This window comes from Danio aesculapii, chromosome 16 (assembly GCF_903798145.1).
Source record: "Danio aesculapii chromosome 16, fDanAes4.1, whole genome shotgun sequence".
NCBI classification, from domain to species: Eukaryota; Metazoa; Chordata; class Actinopteri; order Cypriniformes; family Danionidae; genus Danio; species Danio aesculapii.
In genome coordinates, this window is record NC_079450.1 from 23,250,032 (window position 1) to 23,277,938 (window position 27,907).

Genomic DNA, 27,907 nt, shown 5'->3' on the forward strand with positions numbered 1-27,907 from the left:
TGATTCTATTGATTCCCAAAGAACAAAATCATGCAGCGCCCTACATTTTTTCTCATTTCAGAAACCATTTCAATCAAATATACGTCATGAGAGCAGAAAAATGAACAATCTAAACATCATTCTAGTCTCTTCATTCAAACTTTCAAAGTTTCATTCCAACTTTAAAACAGCTCTAGTCTGGGACAAAATAACCAAATTTGGAACATCCTTTGATCATTTCCTTACCCTGACTCATGGATAGCAAAAAAAAGTCCATAACTCAACAGACAAAATAAGTCATCTAGTTCATTTTCACCAGTACATATAGCAAGGAAGTGTGCATTTTCAGATGCAGCACATGTTATAAGTGACTCAGACTTAAAGCCCTTCCAGAGTTAAAGGTCATGGGGTAGAGTTTTAAGAAAACCGAGCCACTTAACACATTATTAACGTCAGGATTTTTTAATTCACAATGCTGCGCATAAGAATACATATGTCTAATTACAAAATTACCAAAAAGTTACCATCCAACTGACAATAAACATTCACAGACTATACTAGCATTTTGTACTTGCAGAGTCTTAATTTTAGGCCCAGCTCACAGCATATCTTGTTTAGGTCTCTTGTTCTCCATGATGTATATTTCATTTGTGCAGTCAGTCTTTGCTGTAATTCTCTCCGTCCTTTGCTCTTGCTTAGTTTGCAGCTTCACTGCTATGTAAGCACTCTCAAACGCACACTGTGCCCACAGCAGCAGGTCTCCAACTGTCACTTCTCTTGCTCCACAGTCGTTCACACTCTCTATCCGTCATCCAGCGAAGGTCTTAAGCCTGACAGTTGCAGCAAACACCATCACGTACAAAAAAAAAAAAAAACCTGGGAGTCATCACTTTTAAATCCAGCAGAAAGAGCATCAATGAAAACGGTATGTTTTCCAGAGATCTGACATGCACTTGCACAACTGGCTGCTCAATTATAACCTTTGGGCTGATGTATAAAATTCTGCTGATGGATTCACTGGACCAGGAGAGGCACATGCGGTACAGTAAGAGTACAGTAGCAATGTCTCCGTCATTTGCAGCGGTTAGCATATTTGACTTGTTGAGCTGTGGTTTTCATTTCCAGCCCTCCAGTCCAATTTTAATATGAGTTTGTAAACCCCCCGGCAGCAAAATATGGTGAACATAAAAAAAATCATCCTAAATGTTGAGGTCACTGCTTGGTCCAATTTAAATTATTCTAACAAGAGTAAGCATTTTAAATCCTATTTTATGAGTTACATATATTCTAAAGCACAGCATGAACATCTTAAATATCTGAAAAAGATTCAAGTTGAGTCGGCGCAATAGCCAAGTGGTTAGCGCGCTGACATATGGTGCAGTAGCACATCAGGGCGTCCCGAGTTTGAATCCCGGCTTGAGGACATTTCCCTACCCTACTCCCCTCTCTCTCTCCGACTTTGCTTCCTGTCTCTATACTGTCCTATCTAATAAAGGCCAAAAATAAATCTTAAAAAAAAAAAAAAAGATTCAAGTTGAGCCATCCCAGTTATTAGTGTTAACCTGCACATGGTGGTAAATTACAAAATAATCTGACAACCCCTAATTAAGGGGGACCTATTGTGCAAAAATCTCTTTTATAAGGGGGTTAAACATAGTTGTGTGGCAACAATGAGTGAATATAGCCAGCCTGTAATAATAAAAATAAATAATATTTTTAATAATCGTACCTGATAAAAACAGTCTGCAGAAACACTTTGATTGACATTCTCCCTTTGTACATGTCATTAGAGGGGGAAAGCCCCACCCATTGATGACAATCTTTTCCTCATTAACAGAAACAGCCCTGAGTGAGAAGCATTTAGCTGCCATTGGATTTTTCACCTGCTGCAGATAATGTTAGCAACTAAGAAGCATTAAAAAAATATGAAGTTTTAGAAGGTACAAATGAACACTGTAGCCTCCATAGACTGCCTTATTCTGAGTCACTTCTTTTGACATAAAAGTGTTTCACAGAGATAACGTTAGTCCTGTTTGAATCTGCCACTATGCTGATGCACATGCCTTTATAGTTCCGCCCCCTTTAAAAAAATGTTTTTTGAATTATTTTATTATTTGAATTTACAGTGACAGTCTTCAAAATAGCACCATTAGGATCAAAGCCTAAAAGAAGCTATAGTCAAATAGTTATTAAAAATTATGTGTGTGGTATTTTGAGCTGAAACTTCACGTACACACTCTAACGACATTACTATTTATACATCTTGTAAAAGAGGCATAACAGGTGCCCTTTAACTGGCAGCTTAATTGTCCAGTTTTCACTAACTTTGAAAGATTGTGAGGTACTCTAAAGTAAATAAAACCCCTCTGACCGCAGGTTGTTCAGATGAAGGTCAAAAGGAGGCTTTTTCAGCCACAGAGAACCTGATCATTTCAAATATGAGATTTCTAGAGTTTTATATCTTTACAATGTCATTAACTCATTCGAGTACTATAATCTAGTGTCTCAGCATACAGTTTCTTGTCTTTTTAAGATAATTTGAACTAAAAGTCCACCTTGTAGTGACCAAAACTCCCATAAGCAGAAGAAAATCATTACGGAGCATGTTATGAGGTTAAATTACTGGTCCAAAGTTCACTACATTGATTAAAGTGAGTTTAATTGACTTGGTTATTATGGGAAACATTATTGTTTATTCCCTCCATTCATCGTTAATCATGATTGCTGTTCTCAAACTAAAGGATTTTTGTTGAGATTATATCAACAAACCCTGTTTTACATGCATGGTCTAGCCGCATCTAAAATTCTTTAACATTCTGAATTATGCAGTTTACAATATTTCTGAAAAATAAATCAACACAAAGTTCCGAAAGAAATAAACTTTCTATTGAATTAAACTTCGTATTGATTAATTGCTTTTATGTACATTACAATACTGTTATTGTATCCATTGAAAAAAAACAGAACTGGGAATGGACATTGTGCATTGCCATTTGAAGCTGCTCGAGTAGGCCACATTTCTTAGGGAATCAGCTGAGTGCTCTGGCAGTGACCATGCCCTTCCTGACCGTCTGAGAGGTGTTACTGTCTGAGATGTGGTTTCAGTGGGATTTATTACCACACTAGTGTCTGTCCTCAACTCTTACACTGCAGTAAAATACTGCCCACAATCTCTGCCTATATCTCCAAGAGGCTGCAAGCATTTTCATTTATTAATCAATGTTTTTATTGCAAATGTGTGAAAATCTCAGATGAGAATTAAAGATCAGTCCTTTCCCAACTTCATAGGTGATCTATGAATACTGTTACATGCATGTTTAACCTGATTATGCTTAATGAGCAAGCAATGCATGTCATGTAAAGTCGTTGACCTGTTTTCTTTTATCAGAGTAAGGTTATAAATGGCTCAAACACAAACGTATCGTCGCAGCTAGATGTTGCCCCTTACAGCGATTTCGCCCAGCATGTAAACGCATTAGCCTGCTTTCTGTCATTTTATTACAGTGCACACGTGTGATATGTGACAGAAAAGCATCCTTACTGTGGATTTAAGCACATCCAGACAGAGCAAACATTTTGCTTTAAGGGAGGAGGAAACACACTGCAAATTCAGACGTTTTCTTGAAGCAGAAAACTGTAAGAATGTGTTCTTATCTTGTGCAGTAGAAGTAGTACAATCAAAATGTTGCATCTCGAGAAAGCAATATATGAGCTGTAAGCTTTCCTACTGAAATGTTGTAATACTCTTTGGTTTTTATTGATTTTCTTTTTAAATTGACATACGACTTAAATGAAGTACTTAAATATAGATATGCAAATTTGGGGGTGGGTGGGAGTTAGCTATCAGCATATTGCTATTCACATGTACATTTTTTAAAAGCCTGTGAACTGATTTTCATCACAAGAATATGCTTTTTTCTCCCCTAATATACAGTATAAAATATTTGGTTAAGTTAAAGAGCCCCTATTATGCATTATAAAAGGTTATATTTTGGTTTTGGGGGTCGCCAACAACAGGCTGATATGCATGCAAGGGTAAAAAACACCTTCATGTTCTTGTAATATGCATTTATTTTTACCTAATTATCCCAATGACTCCCATATGATTTGTTCAGCAATTTATTTGTTCCCAATCCCTCCTTTGCATGAGACTAATCTGCTGTGATTGGTCCGATGACCCAGTCTGTTGTGGTTGGTTGACTGGGTTCTGTCACAAGACAGAGAGAAATTCAGTATTAATCCACACAGTGGCAAAAGTTGAACTATTTTGAAAATTGGCCGTGGCGCAAGTGTGAAGAACAGGTGATGTTGGTCAAATCAAAGATAAACTGCAGAGGATCACGAGTTCAGAAACACATTTTCAAAGTGGTTTTGGACACAATATGTGAATAGCCCCCTGAAGGTTTAACCTGAGATATACAGTACAAGCACAAGATCTATAATAGATAAGTGATAACAAGCTGCGCGGAGTTACAACACACTATTAAATACATATTTTGCAAACTACAGAAAACGAGGCAACAATTTTAATCACACTTACATGTTATGATCTGGAGGAAGAAGAAACTAGTCCATATGAACTGCAGCAGTTACTCTGTCAGTCTCTGTCAAAGTCCGACAAAGTCCCATACATAATAGTCCCTACTGCTTCTTCCTTTAATAGCAAACGATCGACAAATCCCGCGCTGCAGTGTAGGTTATTGTATCAAAAATCAGAAAAATTACAGGAACAATCACAGCAGTAGGTTGGCTATACTGTAGTATTGTTGTAAAAATAAACGTTAACCCTTTATTTCCCACAGCCGAATCTCCATCTGTCAGTGATCGTCATATTCATGTCATGATCAGTCCCGTGATCCCCCGCACTCTGCTAGTGTCTAAAGGGAAAGGCGCGTTCACGTTTTACCAGATACGACACTACATATTTGGTGATGTACCGTATTGACATCAACGCAATCAAGAAAAATATCCGAACCCAACACGATTTATTAGTTATTGACTATTTCGTTAAAAAATCAATAGTTTTAAAGTGCACTTTCAGATTTAAACCTCAGCTGGATCCCATAATCGGGGCTCTTTAAATATCTTTTTTTTTTTTATCATTTCATGCATTCTTGCAAACACCCATTTTCTTTTAAAGATTTTTAAATCATACTGACCTCAAATGGTACACATACATTTGGAAGTAAATGAACTGTGCAATAAATGCAGTATAAAATATGGCATTGCGATTTTGGATAAAATTGAGCATTTACAAAGGATCTACTATAGTAATAAAAGCTAAGCAATATACGTCTTGCTTGCAACCTAAATCCTAAATGGCTGCCAATGAAAAAAAAAATACACTTTTTTTCCAATGGATCATGCTAGCCAGCCAAAACCTTGACCCGTTGATCTCAACAGTTGTGAAAGAATGTGTAGGAGTTGGACCACCTATCATTGTAGCTGCAAAAGATGTAGGAGAATGCAAGATCTTAGCGATCATCTTGTCGGTTTGGATGTCCAAGATCTGTCACCATCATCAATAGCGTATCGGTAAGGACTGCCACCCCACTAGTGCAGGTAGTTCTGAGCTGACAAGACACTGAATGGAGGACAGGAGAGAGAAAGGGGACTCTAGGGTGAAGGACTGAAGGACGAGAGGCTTCAGGAGTCTTTGATTAGTCCAGCAGTGTCAGGATAAACCTGCAAGACACCAAAAGACCCAGAAGAAAGAAGAAAGACAGTCGGTCGAAGTGGCAGCAAGACAGCCTGGTCACTTCATCTGCCACTGCCTGTGGAGGAAGTGGAAGTAGAGGAAGAAAAAGGGAAAGAGGAACGGCATTCAAATGCATATGCCTGTTCTTCCCCTCTCTGGTTAGTCTCGGCAGCTTCACGTCTGACTGGAGACTCCAGCAAATGACTTGATGGGTGCCAATCCACTGTCAACACCCATATAGCTGTCCCACATCACTGCACCAAAGCGAGCACGGATCACATTTGTTATACCCCCAAAAAATGTTGCCTAATGACTCCTTCTCGCAGCCTGGGTCGCACGCTCTCTCGCCCCACCGCCAGAACGTCCCTGGCCATGCGAGAAGAACATGTTTTAAACCCGAGCTTGATGAGGGTGGAAGGCCAGCAATATGTTTTTCATGATGCCTGTGAATAGGCAATGAGGAATGGGTAAGTTGAGCGACATGTCTCATGTGTGTATGTGTGTGCACCGCTTCGGACAGTGCAAAGAAGAACCATCCGATTACCCGATCCATCGTGTTCCATTAAGTTTAAACAAGCACTCACATGCAACCTCGGCACTGGGCTGAGATGTCCGGGACGCTGTATCTGCACGAGGCTGAGATAATGGCATCTGTCGCTGTTCCTTTAGTCACAGTCGACCCAGCGCTGCCCATTAGCCGGCTGCTGGCTGACTGCCCCAGCTCGACACGCTCTGATGGCCCAACACAAAAAAAAAATACAGGATCCGACCGGCGCTCCTGTCTCGCTCCTTACTTCCCCTTTTTTCCCTCCCCCCCAATTCCTACTGTCATGACTAGAGGCTGTCTGGTGTTGGATTTTGTTGGCAAAGCAGCGCTCTAATAAAAGAGGGCCCTGACAGTGCTGAGGTATGACTACTGCTTCCCTCTGATCCATACCAGAGTAGGACAGGCCAGCGGATCAGGTCCCTAATTCACAATCAGAGCGCTGCTCCTGTAAGACAGATCTCTCCTCACAGGACACCTCGCTTGGATCGCGGAGCTGCCAGACAGCGTTGTCTTGATGTAAAAAATAACCAGCACCTGGCGAAATGGCAACCGGAGCGCTTTCCTCAAGTCACATCGCTTTGTTTGGGAGGAACAGAGCGTCGTTTCATCTCCTTGGGTGACATGAGATAAGAGCAAATGCGCAGCTGACAAATGTCTATCAGTTTCCACTCCAGTGTGGCACTTTCTAAACTTAGCATAACCAGCCATCAGAAAAGTTACAGTCGCTTTGGTGTTAGCACTGTAGCATAACGGTGTCAACATTACAGCTGGTGCAAGAGGTGTGGAGCGATAAGCGTTCCCAATTATTAGCCAAGTTTGGTCATTAATGTTTGAGAGAAGGGGGGGTGGAGGTGGGGTGTGCAGTCACGTCAGTTTTGATAAAGCAAAGCAATTTCGGCTGCTGCTATTCAGCCAAATTACAGTTGTACATCATGCTGGTTTCTCCCTCATTGTACAAGTGTCTGATGTTAACATTTCATTAGCATGTTGGTCGCCGCTGAAAGGGTGAGAGAGAGAGACAAGACAAACAATAACTAGGCATAATGAAAAAAGAGAGTATTCAGGTCTAATTCACAGACATTGGCGACATCTAGTGGATTAAATCAGCACTACCAAGCAAATCTATTTGACAAAAAAGCCTAGGTTAAAAGAAAAAGTTTTAGGGGAAAGCCTAAGGGATAGTTCAATCATTCATTCATTTTCCTTCGGCTTAGTCCTTTTTCATCAGGGGTCGCCACAGTGGAATAAACCACCAACTTATCCAGCATGTGTTTTACATAGTGAATGCCCTTTCAGCTGCAACCCAGTACTGGAAAACACCCATACAATTCACCTATAGCGCATGTCTTTGGACTGTGGGGAAAACCGAAGCACCCGGAGAAAACCCACGCCAACACAGGGAGAACATGCAAACTCCACACAGAAAAGCCAACTGACCCAGCCGGGACTCGAACCAGCAACCTTCTTGCTGTAAGGCAACAGTGCTTACCACTGAGCCTTTCCAGTTGTAGAGGCTGTGTATTCAAGGTAATAATGCTGTTAATATATTTAATTTGTGTGCACAGACTGATCTTTTGAATTGATAAGACATCAGTGTTTATCTTGTATATCATTTTTCAACTCAAAGTGCTGGTAAAAATCAACTTGGCATTCCCATAAGACCATAGTTTAAACCAGGGGTGGGGTACCTAATCTTTTTCATATAAAGGACCAAAAACCAAATACCATTATGAGCTGTGGGCCAAAGATAAATATACCAAACTGTATTACATTAAAGTTGCCATGGTTAATTTCCTAATTTATTTCATAATATTTAAAAATAAATAAATAATAAAAACATTACTTTAAATTGTATTAACCAATGCAGTGTAACTTTTAAAAAGATAACTTACTGCAATAAAAACATCGGAGTTCAATGTTGAATAGACTAGTTCAGCAGAATCTGCCTTGACTTTAATTTGCTCACCAAAGACTCTGCATGGTCCTCTATCCATCATGTGACAGTATGTACATATAAACTAAATCTGATTCATTTGCAACATTTAATTGAAACATTTCATTTCAATTAGCTTTTAACAATAAAACAAGGTTACATTAGATTTGAAATGACAATCTTTAACCCATCCCCATCATTCTTCCTCTCTTCTCAGATGGGATGGTGGGCCAAATCATCAAATCAAAGGTTTCCATGGGCCAACTTTGGCCCGCAGGCCATAGTTTGGACATCTCTTGTTTAAACTAAACATCTTTATTAATGTTTTCCTTAAGAACGGCTTTGGGCTTAAGCATTGATGGTTTGAGAATATATACAGTTGAAGTCAGAATTAACAGCCCGTCTGTTTATTTTTTCCCCAATTTCTGTTTAACAGAGAGAAGATTTTTTCAACACATTTTTAAACATAATAGTTTTAATAACTCATTTCTAATAACTGATTTCTTTTATCTTTGCCATGATGACAGTAAATAATATTTTACTAGATATTTTTCAAGACACTTCTATACAGCTTAAAGTGACATTTAAAGGCTTAACTAGGTTAAGTAGGTTAACTAGGCAGGTTAAGGTAATTAGGCAAGTTATTGTATAACGATGGTTTGTTCTGTAGACTATCGGGAAAAAACAATTAGCTTAAAGGTGCTAATCATTTTGACCTTAAAATGATTTTTAAAAATTAAAAACTGCTTTTATTCACGCCGCAAGAAGAAAAAATATTATCAGACATACTGTGAAAATGTCCTTGCTCTGTTAAACATCATTTGGGAATTATTTTAAAAAAGAATAAAAATTCAAAGGGGGCCAATAATTCTGACTTCAACCGTACAAAACAGCATTTTTTCTTTGGGTGAACAAACTGTTTAAATGCTTAAAATGATGGCAAAATAAAATGTATTATGACTGAAGATTTCCCTTTGCCGATTATTGTAGTCTTTTCAAAATATATTACAAAAAATATTACAACAACTAGTTGTCATGTCACTGTAGTTGTTATTGATATAAAGCTGTTTGTTACTTGGCATAAAAGAGCACTGAAACCTATCAGTTTATCAATTCTGATAGTTTGATAGTCATCTCATATCAATCTGTTGTGATTTACAAAGTAGTTTTTACAGTAGCAATAATAAGTTAAGTAACATTATACAACAATATTAATAAAAGCTGTAACTGGGTTAAACAAATATAGTTGTATAGTGAGAAGTTATGTCCAAGTAATGAATCATTGTTCATGTAAATATTATAGTATGGAGTCAGATCAGTCTCAAAAATAATACATTTACAAAATACAATTCATACATCCACAGCATAATTAACATTTACAAAATCCCATTTGTAAGTTTTAAACAATTAGTAAAATACTTAAAACCAATTCATACATTCAAAACGTGATTTGTAAATACAAAACACGATTTAGAAATAGACAAATCCAGTTTGTAAATTCAAAATAGGATTCATAATATATACAAATCCAGTTCATCTGGTGAAACTATTTATGATTTTTACTTGTGACTTCACAAATTGTGTGTTGTATTTATGAACTGTGATTTGAATTTACCAATTGGATTTTGTAAATGTGAATTGTGCAGTGCATGTATGAATTTTATTTTTCAGATGTATTATTTTTGAGACTGATCTGGCTCAGTTTTTTAGTGAATTGATTGACCTTAAAAAAATGTGTCTGAAAGATGAATTCAAAAAAGTTAAACACACTGACTTAATGATCCATCCCAGACATTATAATTATATGAAATGAACAGCTTAATTAATATTATACATAATTATATTACAGATATTTTGCCTATATTCAGTACCACAGGATAATGTGTAATGCTGATATGATGAAACTATAAAATTTGAAGTAATTAGGCATAATTGGCTTGTGAATGCTTGTTTTTTTAACTTGTTTCTATATTGCAGAAGCCATTTATACGGATAATCTTCTTCATAACAAAATTTTAAATCTAAACCAGACTCCTAATTGACCAGAATTGTTTAATTATTCTTTCACAAGTTGCAAGACGAGTTGCTTGTTTTGACCAAAATTTCTATAGCACATCAGAGCAGTAGCCATTTGAAGGATTTTTACAAGAAATTAGAAGCTTAATGAAGTGCACAGAACTGCTGTCGGTGTTTTATTGCCAGTAAATTGCATTGACGTGGAGGTCTCATAATGAGTCTTGACAGTAGCTGCGAGGCGTATCTGCTTTTTATTGGCTTCATGTGATACAACTGCGTTACTCAAGCTTGTATTTAACAAGACTCCACGAGTAATAATGTCTGAGCCAATAGTGTTCCCATAAAACTGAAATAAGCTTCAACACTTGGAAAAAATATATTTAACTAATAAAATGTATAATTATTAGCATTATTATTAATTGGCCGCCAAGCAGAGTACCAGTTGTTTAATGAGGCTAAGTCATTTTGTTTTGAAGTATAAAAGATTAAACTGCTTGAGCAGTAGCTCAGCACAGGAATAATACATAAGGGACATTCAACCAGAAACGTGCATTTTCACTTATAAAAAATGTGACAGGGCCTGACTTAAGCTTGTTGTCTGGAAAATCATACAAAAAAAGCATAAAATTATACAATTCAATGATAGAAAGCTTCCTTGATCACTGTCAGCTGTTCCTCCATTAAATGATGTCACTTCCGATACACACATTTTATGTTTAATTTAATGCAAATGTGACAGGACTGACAGAAACATGGGGACAATTGTAAAATAATATTTATTTTTAGAATTTATTTATAATTGCATGTTTTTAAATTAATTGATGGGAATGAGAACAACTTAAACTTGCTATTTTTTTTCTTCTTCTTCTAAATAACAGTTTTTAGCATAATAACAAAACTACTGGGTTCAATTGGGTTGAGGACAACGACAATAACAGGGTTAGATTTGTAAAGCGTTTTAAATAAAGAAACAAATCTGAGAGCCAAATAAATGACATATTCATTTACAGAACAACTCACAGAAATCAACCATCAGTCCATTTTAGATATTTTTGAGATGCATTTTATTCGCTCTATTTATGTTTTTATTTTAGGAACAGATAATGTTCGTTCCTGGTAGAATGCCCTATGAATAAAAAGGATAGTCCACACCACGCCATTTGTGTTGTTTACAACATTAATGGCCGTTTAATTGCAGACAGTCCTCTGGCGCCCTCAACTGTCAACAAACGGAACGTCGAACCGAACTTCAAATGAAACGGGACAAATTTGACATAAAACAAATGTAAAACATAACACACAACTTGCCATCTCTGTTACTGCCCTGTGATTTAATCATACTGCTCATAGTCTATGTTTTGTCATCGGTTAATTTTACCCGTCAAAATGACACTAGAAAATGAGGTAATATTTACTCGAATGTGCTATATTTTCAATCCATGTTATAGTTTTTTGAGGAAAAACGTCGAGTATATCAACTGTTAAGTAACTTACTTATCGATAATCCACTTAGAAGAGAATGCGACCGACGAGACTGGATTTGGTGTCTGTTGAATGATTCGTCAATGAATCGTTTAAAACAGTTGTGTGAACTGCAGGCGTGAACTACTAGATTGATGAACTTAAAGATTCGACTCTTTAAGAACATGAACAAAACTAGTTTTCGGTAAAAAATGTAGACCGTACAATTCAAAATGTTCAACGAACCCATCATAGTCTACATGTTTTACAAGTGTTATTTGGACAACTTTTGTGCAAATTAAATTGGACCGTGACGATACGAGTGTTACACTTGAGAAAATTAACAGGCGAGTACATTTAAAAATATTAAGGCATACCTGCCACATTTACCTCATGACATACATTTTAAAGATTTAAGGAATAAACCATAATCTTAGCATGTTATTTGAGCAAAAATGCTAGATTTCAGTGTAAATTTTTTAGACTTTCAACAATTGTGTATTTCATTTTTGCTCTTCCAAGTTTAGTAACTAAGCGTTATAATAATCATAAGATGTCCCCATCTCAGTTGTGTGGACAATGATAGCACAAGAATACTGTTTTCAGTGTGTGTTTTATTTCTCATAAATGATAACACCTTTGGCAAAATGCTAGACAGGCATAACGTGTATCCTATAAGCCTATGTAGTCTGAGAAACAAGAAATCACCAGCAAGCTTGAAGATAAATGTGTTTTGTGTTCTTTAAAGTTAATTCAGTTGCTGTTAAACAAAATTAGATTATACTGAACTGATTGTAAGACAAAATGAAGCATCTCTACGGACATGCTTGGAATGGGTTTAACTGATTCAAATGTCCTGCCACTTCAGCCATCTTTAATATCTTTATTTTACAGCAGATTTCATCAGAATTAAAAACAACATGCTGATTGGTGATTGGGTAAAGTGAAAGCAAAGATTATGGAGTTTTAATGTGAGCTAAACTGCATTGGCACCTCAGAACCGGAATGTAAGTAATTAAGGTTCATCCTACAATGTCCTAGGATTGCATGATCTATCCGCCAAAGATGCTGTAACGTAACTAAAGGGCAACAGTACAGCAATAGCAGTTTGAATTTTGTTAGTTAGGATCCCTGACATCCTCTGAGGTAAGTGCAATCACAGTGTCCCAGAGGTCAGTTGGAACAGCACAACTCCTCATACTTCAGAGTCTTGTGTGTGACGTCACAACATCTCTGGGCCCCAAGCCAGTGTGCATACACAACACCCACCCACCACACACATACATTTGCTCCCACAGTCGAGACACATTAAACCACATTTCAATCCCTTTCATACACAAAACATTTGGGTGACCGAGTGTGCATATGTGCATTAGGGGCTTGCATTAGGACAACTCTACGTAAGGCTTCAGAAGTATACACTCAATATTGTTGTGCACCGCAAAATTTTCACAGACGTCTGCCACATTCATGTGTTTAGGAGTAAACCAGTTTAAACTTGGCTACTGTGTTAAGTGACCAGCAACATATCATACAGCATTCATCCAAGTTGTCAGGCGGTTCAGCTTGACAGGGTGAGAGGTTTCTTGCTGTGCTTTTTTCCCCAGTGACTTGCACTTTGTTTATCATGTTTTCTTGAGGAACAGTTTGTTAATGCCTTTTAGTCACAAAAAAAGTGTTCCACCTCCTTTTGTGCCTCTTCCCTTCCATGCATGCGTGACTTTGCAAGCTTACCCACATTACATTTCTGCCCCACACACTGCAGCATGTTTGTTTTAGTGACTCTTTTGCTTATAAAGCTTCCAGGAGCATTAATGATGGTCGGCATATTCAGAATGCGGCCCATCCTGTAGTCTTTCTCTTTTATTACCTCATCCATCATCTCCACACTTTTCATCATTGTCTTTATCACCTTCTCTCTACACAGTGCTCCTTGGGGTTCCATTTAAGGCAACAGTTTTCATAAGAGGGGTGCCAACTGGCTGGTTGCTGGTCCTTGAGGTGGAAACTCCCACCTCGAACACCTCATGAATGGCTTTCCGGAAACAGTGGAAATTGTAGTCTATTAATCCTGTGGCACAAAAAGGAGAATCAAAACAACTGTCGATCTAGAAAATTAAAGACTCCAATATAATGTATTGCTGAGGTGTACCTTTGCGCTCAAAGCTCTCTTCTCTCAGGATGCAGACCAGGGCGAGGAACTTGGTGACCTCTTTCAGGTAGAGCACTGTGGTGTTGTTGAGTTTGATGATGGCCATAGATTCCTTATCATATGCGCTGCCACTGCCATCCTCTTTTAACCTACACAATCAAAGCATACACTTACAATGCAAAACAGTCACAAATTTTGTTTGTCAATTCTTCTTCGTCTTCAAAAGTTTTCCCACAACAGGGTGCATGTTCATAACAAAGACAATGTGTAACAATGGTCTCAAACTGAATTTCTGGAGGGCCGCAGCTTTGCACACTTTTGCTCCAATCCCAATCAAACACAGTTAATCTAGTAGTGTCTAATGCTGCGTCACAATTCGCATACTATAAGTCCTAAATAGCATTTGAAAATGGAATTAGTATGTCCCAAATTGTAGTATGTTAAAGAGTATGCCAAAGGTTCCCGGATGGTTTACTATTTGTAGAAGCGTCCATACTAACCGCTTATATTTCCCAGAATACATTGTGCGTTGGACGTAAATTCGATCAGAACTACAAACTCATGTGAAAAGTGTAAATAAACTACAAATATGGAGGCGCAAGACCAACCGTCAAGTAGAGAGGCTTCTGTAAAGATGTTTGTATGACGTAATTAATATCTAGCCAACTGGAACATGTTTCAAATCGCGTTTCCCCATGTTATATTTCATTAGCGACAACAACATGAACTTCTACGCCATTAGCCCACCCAACCGGAAGTATACAACATGAACTTCTATAAAGACGTGTTTCAACAATAACTTTTAAATGCAGAATTATTCAAAGACCTGAGGAGATTTCTCTGCATGAAAGACTTGCGAATGGGAGATTAACCTGCTGCTAAATCTCCAATAAGGTAGGAAATTAAATATGAAAGAAATGTGGATGATTGACAGGGCGCAAAACGAAGCAACATAACAATCGGTTTACAGGAAAGTGGTGTGTCCTAAAGTTTGCATACTCTTCTGTTACACACTCAGGCTTTTATATTTTTCCTTTACAAAAAAAGAACATACTTTTAGGGCGTAGTATAAGTATACAAATTGGGACGCAGAGTAGTAGTCTTGAACACCTTGGTTAGTTGGATCAGCTGTGTTTGATTAGGGTTGAAGCAAAACTGTGCAGAGCTGCGGCCCTCAAGCAACTGAGTTTGAGTCCTATGATGTGCAATGAGTGTGGAATCATGGGAGTTGTCATCTTCATTACATCTTATGGGACTCCTACATAAGATTATGATGAGCTAAATCTGTGTTTCTCAAGCACATTCCTGGAGGACCACTAGCCCTGCACATTTTCTGTCTCTTTAACCAAACACACCTGATTCAGATCATCAGCTCATTAGCAGAGACCTGTAATGGGTGTGACAGACAAAGGAGACATCCAAAACATGCAGTGTTGGTGGTCCTCCAAGAACACAGTTAAGAAACTGAGCTAAAGTATTCCCTTTTCCAAACTTATGAAGCAGAGTAGGGCTGCACAATATAGGAAAAATCTGACATTGTGGAATTTTATTTTACTGCGATATAGATTGCGATATACTGCATCTATATATATAAAAATAAAAAAAGTTTTTCCAAATGATTGAATACCATTTTTGGGAAAGAATTTCACACTTTATTTAAAGTTTCAATTCTTGCTACTAGCAAACCATTAAATATGACTTTTGCTTCAATAAACTCCTAATTTTGTCCTTATTAATAGAGCTTGAGGTAGTTTAGGTACTGGGTTTGGGAATAAGATCACGCAGAATATGTAGTTTATACGTACAAATAAGTACCCAATATCTCAATAACATGCATGCTCGTAAGCAACTAGTTAATAATGAGAATTAGTTCCTAAAGTGTTACTGAATGTATTAATTTTGATTGATTGGGATAATTCTGCAGGGGAGTCATGCATAAAATGTAATAAACAAACTACAAGCATTGTTGAATGCAATAAAGCAAAGATAAAAGTGAAATAAGCAGTGCATGCTTTATAGTTTTGTATATGTAAAGGTAAAAAATACAAAGTGAACTCAATGTGACTATTGTGACCGGATACACACATTGCAGTATCGATGCTGAAATGATATATTGTGCAGACCTAAAGCAGAGTAAGGCTGAAAGCAATCAAAGCAAAATTACACGGTGTTCCCCATTTTCTATAAAACCAAACCAAAAATCGAGGGTGTGTGATCTCATTAGCACCGCCACAAAAATCACTTATTTCTCAGGATTTGAACATTCCTTGAAACATCTGGGAGAATGCATGTACACAAGCATAATTTATAACATGGTTCTTGTTGGGTTTTTCATTTAAATAGGAAAAACAACAATTCATACACTGAAACTTGTTTTTTTTTTTTTGTTCTCCTAATATGTCATTTTAAAGGTTCCTGGTTTTGTTTTGGAGTTTCCTGTTATAGGATTGCATGCATCCAAAGTCTCAAATGATTCAAATATGCCTTTATAAATCACTGCTTTCCATGAAGCCACTATGTCCAATTGTGACTGCTCTACCACTCACATGGTGTTAAAAATGAAACAACATATCTAAATTTCAGTTCTAAAGGCTTTCTTAATATTCTTACTCACACTTGAAGGACAATAAATATGATAATGGGGCTGTTTACACCTGGGGCCCATTTCAGAAAGGAGGCTAAGTGAAAACTCAGAGTATTTTAACAATGAAATGAGAAACTCTGGGTTTTCCGTTTCAAAATGGCAGGTTTGTCAAACTCAAGAAAGCAGGATAAGTCAAGCCCGTTTCTGAAAGAGAGGTAACTTTAACTCGGAATCAGTGACTGTGGTAACTTACTCTGTGAACCTAATCTGGTCAGGATCAGGTTTTATTCTCTAAACTCCGAGTTTCTGTCAGTCAAAACATATGCGCATAACTGAGAAGTGAACTAAACTTTTATTCGATAAGAAAAGATGCGCATAAACTATGATGGAAACACTTTTACTGAACAAATTACAGTATGTGCATTAAAAAAGGTTTGTTATAAGACATGATGATGAAAAATGTGTGTGAATGGATAAACCAGCAGGCTGAACACACTGTAAAACATCTGAAATGTTGTTTTGGTCATTCTAAAATGCCTTAACCGTTTTAGTATTAATGTATATTATTAGTTACCTCCAGAGCGTCTGTAGCGTGTCAGGAGCGTCTGTTCTCTGCGTCTCATAGCTTCAAATGCCACCACGCGTTCATTGTGTGTCAGCATTGTCTTCTGAGGCGCAAGTACATTTATTAAATAAAGAAGAGATTCACGCAGCTTCTACTACCGCACTAAATTCTGTTTTTACTGTTGACATTTGGCACCAGTTAATAAGGAAGTGATTTTGTTCTCTTTGATTCATTGGATGAAAATGCTTTATTTGCATCCTTAATGCGTTATTCAAGTTTTACACATAAATTTAATTAATATTTTTGAACGGAAACATAGCTATCGCCTACTTTTTGTGAAATCTTGTGAAACTGTATTTATAATCACAATATTTAATCGCTAGAATTTAAAATATAGCAATGTCCGATTTTTCCAATATCGTGCAGCCTTAATCACAACCATGGACATATTGTTTCCTATATTTGAAAGTAGAAATAACATACAAAGTCTTACCCATAAATACAAGACACGTCAATGACCACATCGATCATGTCACAGCAGAGCTCGTAGGACTGCATGTCCACCGGTGAACTGTCAGTGGCGATATAAATCTTACTGACTACGTCAAACAGGAAGGCCTTCTCGATCCCTGAATTCTATTAGCAGAGAAACACGTATACACATACATTGCATAATGCCCTGCAGGTTTGATATGTGATCCTACAGTATTGGGAGCATAATAAAACATGCATGACTACGACTGAATCAGAGACGGGGAGTGAATAAGCCATTTCCATTGCAACAACACCATTACCATGTTCTTCATAATGCCAATAATGTTATGACCAAAGTGGAATGGAAAATCATTTAGGCACAACAATTATTAGGGCTTCATGTCACATCTAAATCATTAATGGAACATACAGATATAAAGATGTTGAGAAGGTTCTCCAGCGTGGGAAGCTGAGGGATGAGCTTCTGGACAACTTTACTGAAGGCCTCGAAGATGGAGTGATCGTATATACTTGTCAAGTAGAAACTGTAAAAGCACAGAAAAAAAAATATCTAAAAACAGATCAGGCAGGCTGACAAAAAACAAATATATCCAATTCTCATTTTATTAGTTATCAGTAGTCCAAACTGTCTCTATCTTTTACATTTAGTTAAACAGTAATGATAATACATTTCACTATGGCTCCATTTAAACAGTGAATAGGGAAAGGAATTTTCATGCGTGCCTTTTTATTTCCAATGTGTTTTATCAAACTCAGGGTTCTTACACCTTTTCCAAAGTCACTTTTTAAGCACTTCCGAGGTACATTTTCAAGCTTTCAACCCTTTACAATTGTGGCATATTTACAAACATACAATGTAATGATGTATATGTATACTTCATCACATTATATCAGATGCTATTTGGTATAGTATTCTACAGAATAGTAAAGTATTCTAAGGAAAGATTTTTGATGACATGTTAGCCCCAAAATCGAATTACTGTCATTTACTCAAATGCGTCATCATTCATTTTAAATTTAATTTAATTCACCAATCAGTCATAAAGTGGTAATCTCCATGCATTTTGTCTAATCTCATTGCTGAATCTGATCATTACATGCACATCTGGAGATTCCAGAGTCTTCAATTAAAATTCAAGAACTTAAGGATTTTCAGTAGCCATTATACCTCAAAAAAACTAAACCTTCCCTAATTTCAAGGTTATCTATGTGAAAAACTTTTTTGCTGGGTTTAATAGGATTTCTACATTTTACATGGATATCCAAATAAACAGAAAAAAGTTACAGAGATACAGAACAGAAGTGGCTTATAGGCTCTGCAATGTTGGAAAACAGCATTTCACAAATTTCTCAAATATTAGGTTGATTTACACACATCTCTTGTGCAAGTGTAATGAAAAACAGACATTACAAAGCAACAACAGTTTGTAAAGTCAGTAAATGATTAATAATATCCACATTCATTCATTTTCCTTCAGTTTATTCCCTTATTAATCAAGGGGTCGCCACAGTAGAATGAACTGGCATCTATTCTGGCATATGTTTTACGCAGATGCCGTTCCAGCTACAACCCAGTACTGGGAAACACCTATACACTCTTGTGTTTACACACAATCTACACTAAGGTTACCTATAGTTACACCTATAGTGCATGTCTTTGGGCTGTGGGGGAAACTGGAGCACCTGGAGGAAACCCACACAAACCACTGAACCACTGTGCAACCCATCCACATTCACTTAAGGATTATATTATTTAGGCTTATTATCAATAATTAAGGCACTGACAGCAAGATATATCCTTTCTTACATCATACAGTGTTGGGTTGTCTATGAAAACCAAAGAGAAACTGACACTGCTGTTCACAGTATGCAGAACATGCTAGCAATTCACCCATGCTTGTTGTTCACAAGGCATTGACTACTCAAGTCTCCTCATGTTGTACACTTAACTTGTTCTACTGAACAGAGCTGAAGGAAAACAAGCTTCTTGGGTCCAGCAAGTAAAAATACATTTGTCTAAGGGCAAATTTCTTGACAGGGCACACAATAATAAAAGTTCCCAAAAATTATAGCAACCAAAAATACACTTTTTTTTTTACCTTCCTGACAACTTAAACATTTCACTTTTTCTTGTGACACTTGCTTTAAACACATTTTTATAGATGCCATATCAGTATTGATACAAAGCAAAATATAAAACAGATGTAAATGCAAATATTAGCAGATAAATGGACCATTAAGCAGACATTCTTATCTAGATCAGAGATATCAAACAGCAAAATTCTGAAGTGTTTGCAGAAGAACCAAGTAATAAAATCCAGCCATAAGTGGCACATTAATCTTTTATTATCCAAATTAATTTAGCAAATGCATATAATCACTGGGATTTACCAAAGAGTTCGTCATTAACACTATTTTCTTTAAGAAACACTTTGACATTAAATCCATTACACCCATCGTTAGGTCTGAATTAATGGTAAATTATGAATTATGCAAGATAAACAAACCAAGAAACAAAAATCAAACTGACTTCCTTTTCACAAACTCACATATTGATTAGATGTTCTGCAAAATGAAAACAATGACATAAAAAGGGTTTCCATTCCATTATCTCAGATTGCAGAAATAGTGGCCCATACTATTAGTCAAGCATTCAATCAATAAAAGTATCAGAAATAAAAGTGCAAACGTATACCTGAGATGTAGTTTCTCTAAGCTTGCATCTGCCAGGTCATCATTAGCCCTCTGATGTATGTCTCGCTGGGTCTCGATCTTATGGTCATCAGACAGGCCATCTACTTTATGGATGAACACTTCAAAGTTGATCTCAGGGTTCACCCTGTAGGCTCGTGATACTGTTAGGTGGAGTCGACTAAGAGCCTCCACATAGTCATCCTGTAATACGAAAGTGTAAAAGGGTAAGAATTTGCAATGTTCAGTAAATCTACACTTGAGGTTTCCAAACAAACGGAAATTTACATGCATTTATTTAAAACTTTTTATTGTGTAAATAATATGTAAGAAAACATAACAGCTAAACTGTTAACAGTTCTTGCTGATATAATAACACTTCTACAAGTTATTGGTTCTGCAAACCTGGAATATAAGATCATATAATAAAATAGCTTTTAGTAAGATAAACGCTGAAGGCCTGAGAGAAGAAACTGTCTCCCCTCTTTCTCAACAGAAACAATGCACTTATTTTTTTTTTACCTCAAGTCAATGGGCTGAGCCTCTATGACAAACAACATTCAATTAAATGAAACCAGAATGTCTGCACTCAATGCCAAGACTTAAATAAGCTAACTATTTATCATTAACACAATTCAACTGCAGTTAAATGATCTTTAAAACAGCTTCCCTAATGCCTACATGGAATTTTACATTTCTATTAAATAAGAATCAAACTTTCTTTTATTTATTCCCATAGATTTGCATTATAAAAGAAGATTTAAATAATTTCATTGATTTAGCATGACAGCAGAAACATCTCACATTTATTTAAACTCGACTGAAGTTATGAAGTGAGTTTGGAGAAAACATGTAATTATATGTTGTATTTTCATATGCACCATTTGCTACACAGACTATTATTCATAAAGAATCTACACAGACAGCTGTTATGATCACAAAACAATTATTATTATCATCATCTGATTAAATCGATCTAATTTTTGAACACACATTTGCTTAGCTTATCTGTATACAATGAATCTATGTAGCAAATGCTGCTCCATCTTAAAGCATGTGCTGGAGGTTTACTAGAATTGGCTTTACTGACAAAAACGAGCATGAAAACTACCTTCAATTAATTGCCCAACACTAATTCGTAATTAGCAACTACTTTTTGCTAAAGATTCCCCCACAAGTCCAAAAGACATGCACTTTAGGTGAATTAAAGAAGCTAAATTGGCCACAGTGAACGTGTGAATGCAAGAGTGTGTGGGTGTTTCCCAGTGCTGGGTTGCAGCTGTAAAACATATGCTGGATACGTTGGCAGTTCATTCTGCTGTGGCGACCCCTGATTAATAAAGGGACTATGCCGAAAAGAAAATGAAAGAAATGAATTTTGCTAAAGATTCCAGCCATCTCAAATAATAACTAACAGAACTGCATCACTATGTTGTTTGGGTGTGCAAAGTGATTGGTGTCAAGTCTTTCAATTTCCCATTTCACCTGTGCGTCGATGACAAATATCAAAGCCCCAGTTCCTCTGAAGATCATCTCGTAATCAAACGTTGGATCAAAAAAGTCCACTTGACCAGGGAAGTCCCAGATCTGGAAGTTGACAAAGGAACTGCTGGAGATGTCATCTTTATAGATCTTGTTGGTGCTCTCCAGGAAGAGGGTCTCGTTGGGCGACATCTTATGAAACACCACCTAAAGAAGTTACAAATGAAATATAGTATTAAAGCGTTCTAAAAGCACACCATTTTACCTCCAAATGGAGAGCAATGAAGTCAAACAGTTGTGAATCAAACTAAAAGCCCAGTCACATGCTTAATGAGGAGCTTACTGGTGGCAAGGCTCAAGTCCAGGGACTCGCATTCAAATTCTATTAAGTCATAAAGGTAATCATAGACACCTTAAAAGTTCAACTCTGTATGTTTTTATTTTGTTTATCTAGTGTTCAGTTGTTACAGAAAAGGTCCTGATATACTTCAAACAGAAGTTATTTTGCTTTCTTTATTTAAGGGTAGTAGGAAGTTCAAGAAGGCTGACACTATAGTGTTTTTGAATATTCCGACACCTCTGCTGTGAGAAGAACAGGTTTGTAAACATCTGGAAGTAGCATTGATCTGATCATTGGCACAAAAAAAGAACAAGCAACATTGATGGTGAGTTTGCTCTTTTTATTTAGCAAATGTGGAACACAGATAAGAAAGAAAATGCACAGGACAGCAATTTCCACTACAGTGAGACTGGTCTTTACGTTGCGATTACTAGCTTGTCAAAAAAGGCTAGTAGTTCCAGAGTTTCAGAAGACACCCACCGATTGAATAAATCACATTTAGGAGCCAAAAGGAATTCCAATCCATTTCTCAAAAAACAGGCTATCTGAAATTTTTCCCAATATTGATGACAGATGTGACCGATGTCATGCACCAAGGTGTAATTTAAGTCATATGTTCTTTATGTACCATCTGTTACAGAATTATTGGATTAATTATTTTACAATTATGTCTAAGGTGTTGCAGGTAAATATAGACCCATCCCTTGATGTTGCCATTTTTGGGGTTCCAAAGATTTGGTCCCAGTTCAATACTAAAGAACTTGATATTTACATTTTCATTATTAGCTAGACGTCGTATTCTACTTCACTGGAAATCAAATAAGCCTCCAACTACATCCCAATGACTTGTAGATACCATGCATTTTCTATTGTTGGAAAAAGTTAGATGCTCTGGGAAAACTAATTTCTTTAAAAGTGGCAATGTTTTATTACTTACTTTAACTCTCTTAAGGTCTTGCCTTCCAATTACAAGTTGCACTCTCCTTCCTTTTTTATTTATTTTGTAGTAATTGAATTTTCGTTTGTTTTTAACTATTACTATTTTATACTGTTTAATTGTAAATATTTACTTTCACCATTGACAATGTATCTGAACATTTGATTGTGATTAATGAATGTCTGCATTCAGTTGGTTGTAATTTTCTGTACACTTATTAATCGTTTCCATTTTTCTTTTGCCCTTTTATTATTATCATCATCATCATCATCATTATTATTTTTCCTTTTTATTATAATTTTTTCTCTTTTGTAAAATCAAATAAAATAAAAAAAGCAACAACACAGATAATGATATGTAACTATTTGTACTGGTATAGTGTTTGTTTTTTCACAATAAAAAAAAAAATTTAACCTAAAAAGGAATTCTGCCCTATGGTTTAATTTTGTGAAAGTGCCAAAAAAAAAAACAAAAAAAACAACAACAACAAAACAAATTTTATTTTGGCCAAATTTTTGTTCAAAATTAAAATTCTGCAATTTTGTTTCAGGTATATCGGGGCCTTAACAGTTGTCTTGGACTTTATACTTAAACAATTATGGATGAAAGAAGTCAAACAAACATAAAATACTAATAAATTTATATTATAATAATATACGCAAAGCTTTTAAATGTTTTTTTGTTCCAGTAGTGGCAGAATTTAAAATCAGAAGGTAATACAATTATCAAATAAATAATTCCCATCATCAAATAAACACAAGAAAAGCAATGTTCGCTAGAGACACTTGCTCAGACACTTTCCGCTGCAGAATTATTAACTATATTCCAGATTTTGTTATTAAAAAAATCATGAAAATCACTTTATAGTTTGCTGGCTGGTGACACATATTGGTGTGGATGCATGACATTGCAGCTGCTGCTACACAGTACATGTTTATGATTTCTCTCCCTGTTGCATTTGTGTGTTTCGTGGTGCAGCAGTTGTGACGGTCATGTGTTCATGTTCAGTGTTTGATGATGATACAGCATTTTTCACTGGAGGTGTAGAAGCTGTAGTCATGACTTGTTTGATCACACCAACAGGAACTGCTTGTTTGTATAGCTTTTTGTTATTGTTACACTGTTTGGCACTTTCATATTTAGAAAGTGCCATAAAACTATTGACATTGTTAGCAGCAGCATTGAAATCACTTGTTTGACTTTTAAAAACAAAATCAAACACTTTCACTATCCCCTAGATTTTGTGGCAAACTGGCATCACCTGTAGTAGTAAAATCGCACGTATAAACCTTTATTAAATAATTAATTGAAAAGGTATGTATATATTAGATCACGCTGTACCCACATCAAACAAGGAATTTGGATGGATGGATGGATGGATGGATGGATGTTTTGCCGTTATTCTCTAGCCACTCTGAGTGTGCATCAGGTGTACACATCTTTGCTTTGCATTACGGGATTGACTGAATGCACTGCATAATATCCACTGCTGTTTCAGACACTACTATAAATGACTAAAATTGTGCCCCATTTAAAGGTACAGAGAATTTTTATTTGGATGTATTATGTCTACAACACACAATAAAATGTTCCAAATACAATAAAACAGCTTTATCACATAGAAACTCCTCTAGAACAGGGGCTTTCAAACTGAGGCCTGAAGTGGATAGTCCTTAGAATTGTTTGGATAAAGAGCATCATGTAAAAATAGTTTTAAAATAATGCATAAAGCAAAAATTGCAAAAAATGTATAACTTAATTGACAAAATGACAACTGAAAAGATTAAAATAATCACACTTTTTTATGATAAATAAACATTATTAGAAACACATGACTTAATGATTTAGTTAAATGGAAATCCACAATACTTCAGGGTTTCTGCAGGTCTCATCAAGTCAAATTTAAGACTTTTTAAGACCCTTTTAAGACCATTATGAATGAAACCTTAGACTTATACAGGGCTAAATACTAATGATTATTTCTAATGCTTTATTTCTAATTGTTTATACTTGCCATGAAAAAAAAATCTAATGCAATTATTTCTTAGTTGACATACTTTAATGTGTCAAATAACATAATTTTTTTTATAATTAAAAGTTAACATAAGGGAATATATTGCTCTGTTATTTCCATGAGGAACTGTGAAATTGTTTTTAGTTTTCTTTCCCTGATTTTATTGCGATGGATTATTGGTGATTGGATGGATGTCGGCCCAATTGGGTAGCTTTACTTGGACAGAGGAAAATTAAGACCCTTGAAAATGATTTAAGACACACAACTAGGCATGGGAAGATAACCGTATTCAAGTTATACCGCAGTTTGGAAAAGTCAAGGTTATAAAACAGTCACAATTTTCCGCAATACCATTCCTAAGGTACGAGTAAGATTTTTTTAATTTACATTTACAGTGTCTCTGGCAGAAAAGATATCCAAAGATGCCATTTTAAATTGTAAAAAATAAATCTGTTTTTGAAACAAATGAAGACAGCAGAAGTCAATGATTCATTTGAATGATTTAGCCTGACATGTTTACTGTTCCAAAATATCTTTAAAGTTTCCCAAATTAAGATATATTGTGATCAAAGGGGAATTTTTAGTTTTTTACCCAGACATTTAAAAAGAATATATTCTAGATCAGTAATCTCAATACCGTGATAATTATATTCAAGGTTATCATACCGTCAAAATCTTATACCAGCCCATGCCTACACACAACACAATATTTCAGTGAATTTTAGACTTTTTAGGGCCTAAAATTCTGTTTTTGAAATTTAAGACATTTTAAGACCCTGCGGACCCTGTCCTTACTACTTACTGTAAAGTGATGTAAATAAAATATGGATAATAACAAAATAGATTAAAGAAAATAAATACAAATTATATTAAATTAACAATTTCAGTTGCTTAACTGATTTACAATAAATAATAAAATTACATTAGAATAAAAAAAGTGTAAACAAATGAATGAAAACAGTACTATAATGCATATAAAATGTAATGTAACTGAACGGAAACTAATAACTTTCAGTTATCAAATTTAGTTACCCATTTACATTTCCTTACTTTATTTTTAATTTAAGTAGAATTTATTTTATGCCTGTATCTTTGTTGGTGGCTTTTACATTTTAGGATGGGGGTATCTCGAACAAAGCATGATGACATTTGGGGGTCCGTGTGATCTATAAGATGAAAAATCCCTCTATATAAATACTGTCCTCTGGAATTAGCTACTTTAAAATGTTAGAAAAACGTCTTTTGGAGGAACCTTTTATAGAAGTAACCTGCATTGTGAGCCTGTGATGGATGCTGAAAGTATGAATAAGCATTTGAGGACACAGGGCAGAAATGAAGAAGAAGAAATCACGTGCCATATCAATGCCGGTTGAGTCGCCTCAACATGACTATGGGATATGCTACATAATATCTTCATTCACACAGCCATCTCAGTGTTATGTATGTAGGCCTGTATGGCATTACATCAGTAAATCCTCTCAGCTTAATAAATAGGTTGTTTGTAGCGACTCTGGGGGGTGATCTTGACCGTGTCCGGTGACAGCAGACCCGGTTCTAACTCGTTCGGCTGAGAAGTGAGCAGTGGAGGAACACAGACGGTCTAATATCACATATTCCTCCTACCTTCTGGATAGAGGACTTCCCGCTCCTCCTCAACCCCATTAGCAGGATTCTTGGTTTACTGTCGGAGGGAGTAGGACTGTCCTCAATGTCTCCCTCCTCTTCCCCATATCCGAAATCTTTGGGAAACGAGTCCGCCACCCCGTAGCTGTCCGCCAGCGGTGCCTCGTACTGGATCGACATGTTGACCCCCCTCCCCAACCCCGTTAAATTTTAACCTTCGCGATTATTAGTAATCCAATCAACATGAAATAAACGCCGAGTAAACAAACATAAAACCTCCGTGTGCTAAATGGATGTGAGCAAACTTATTATGGATTCTCCTTTAAATCTTCAGTCTCTTGTGTTTCCCTTCTCGACGAAACGCCTACTTGTGAGCGACAGTCGAATTTAATTGGGCAGCCGTGTGGTAACTCAGACGCTGATTGGCTAAAGAAAATGTCACTCTGGTAAGCCGTTGAAATGCAGGCGGATCGTTCCGAGTCATGTGCCTGATGGTCACCTGACAAACGTATTTGCGCGAATGGGTGTTTTTTCCCCGACCTTTCACCTGAAACTTCCATTTCTTATCTTAAAATGTTGATAAAGATTTGAAGGTAAATGTCGTTTATCCCATTTAATGGTGCTTCCCAGCTGTGTCTCACGTCATATGAAACAAATTACTTATTCTAAAACAAGATATAAATAACAATTTTCACATTGTGCATGTCAAATATGCTAAAATGCTCATTTGAAATAAAAACAGAGGTTTGGGGTCAGTCTTTCAGTCCCTGAAGCCTTATTAAACGTTATAAAGCTGTTATATGTAATGACTATTATGGCATAACTCATGTCAACTTGAACAAAATTTTGATTATAGGCCTTCAGACAATAATACGGACTGATCAACTTGTTGTATTGGCAGACCACAGCCACAAAATTGTTATTGTTCAGTTTTACTAATGTACATACCTGCACATAATACTTTAATGTTAAATTGCAATGTCCCAACCATAAAAAGGTAAATACTTAAATAAATAATGTGGCAACACAGTGGTTCAGTGGTTAGCACTGTCACCTTACAGCAAGAAGGTCACTGGCTGGGGTCCCGACTGGGCCAATTGGCATTTCTGTGTGGAGTTTGCATGTATTCCCCGTGTTCGTGTCGGTTTCCTGCGGGTGCCCCGGTTTCCCCCAAGGGGGTTGAAATTACGGGAGTTTTCCAGGATAAATAACAAAAAGGGAGGGTGGCGGGAGATGGGTCTGAAATACGGGAGACTCCCGGAAAAAAACAGGACTGTTGGCAGGTATAGTGTGAAAGTAAGTGTATGGGTGTTTCCCAATACTGGGTTGCAGCTTGAAGGGTATCCGCTGTGTAAAACATATACTGGATAAGTTGGCGGTTCATTCTGCT

The 27,907-nt window shown here is 36.4% G+C and overlaps 1 protein-coding gene across 1 annotated transcript; it reads right to left on the reverse strand.

Moving 5' to 3' along the window:
* Positions 1 to 12,228: 12,228 nt before the first annotated feature.
* Positions 12,229 to 26,866, reverse strand: rragca (Ras-related GTP binding Ca). Its single transcript, XM_056475337.1, has 7 exons — positions 26,518 to 26,866; positions 21,607 to 21,810; positions 20,126 to 20,325; positions 17,840 to 17,954; positions 17,429 to 17,571; positions 13,787 to 13,935; positions 12,229 to 13,705 (listed from the first exon to the last, which is right to left on the reverse strand). Exons 1-7 carry the CDS (start codon positions 26,695 to 26,697, stop codon positions 13,554 to 13,556), a joined length of 1,143 nt encoding a protein of 380 aa, XP_056331312.1. The 5' UTR covers positions 26,698 to 26,866; the 3' UTR covers positions 12,229 to 13,553.
* Between the last annotated feature and the right edge of the window lie 1,041 nt (positions 26,867 to 27,907).

What these genes read in the sequence shown, in the direction of transcription:
- rragca (XM_056475337.1), bottom strand. Translation starts at nt 26,697, where the DNA reads ATGTCGATCCAGTACGAGGCACCGCTGGCGGACAGCTACGGGGTGGCG. An exon ending in GGAAGTCCTCTATCCAGAAG is followed by an intron (nt 21,811 to 26,517) that starts GTAGGAGGAATA and finishes TAACTTCTTTAG; the next exon opens with GTGGTGTTTCATAAGATGTC. An exon ending in GACGTGTCTTGTATTTATGG is followed by an intron (nt 13,936 to 17,428) that starts GTAAGACTTTGT and finishes TTGATTGTGTAG; the next exon opens with GTTAAAAGAGGATGGCAGTG.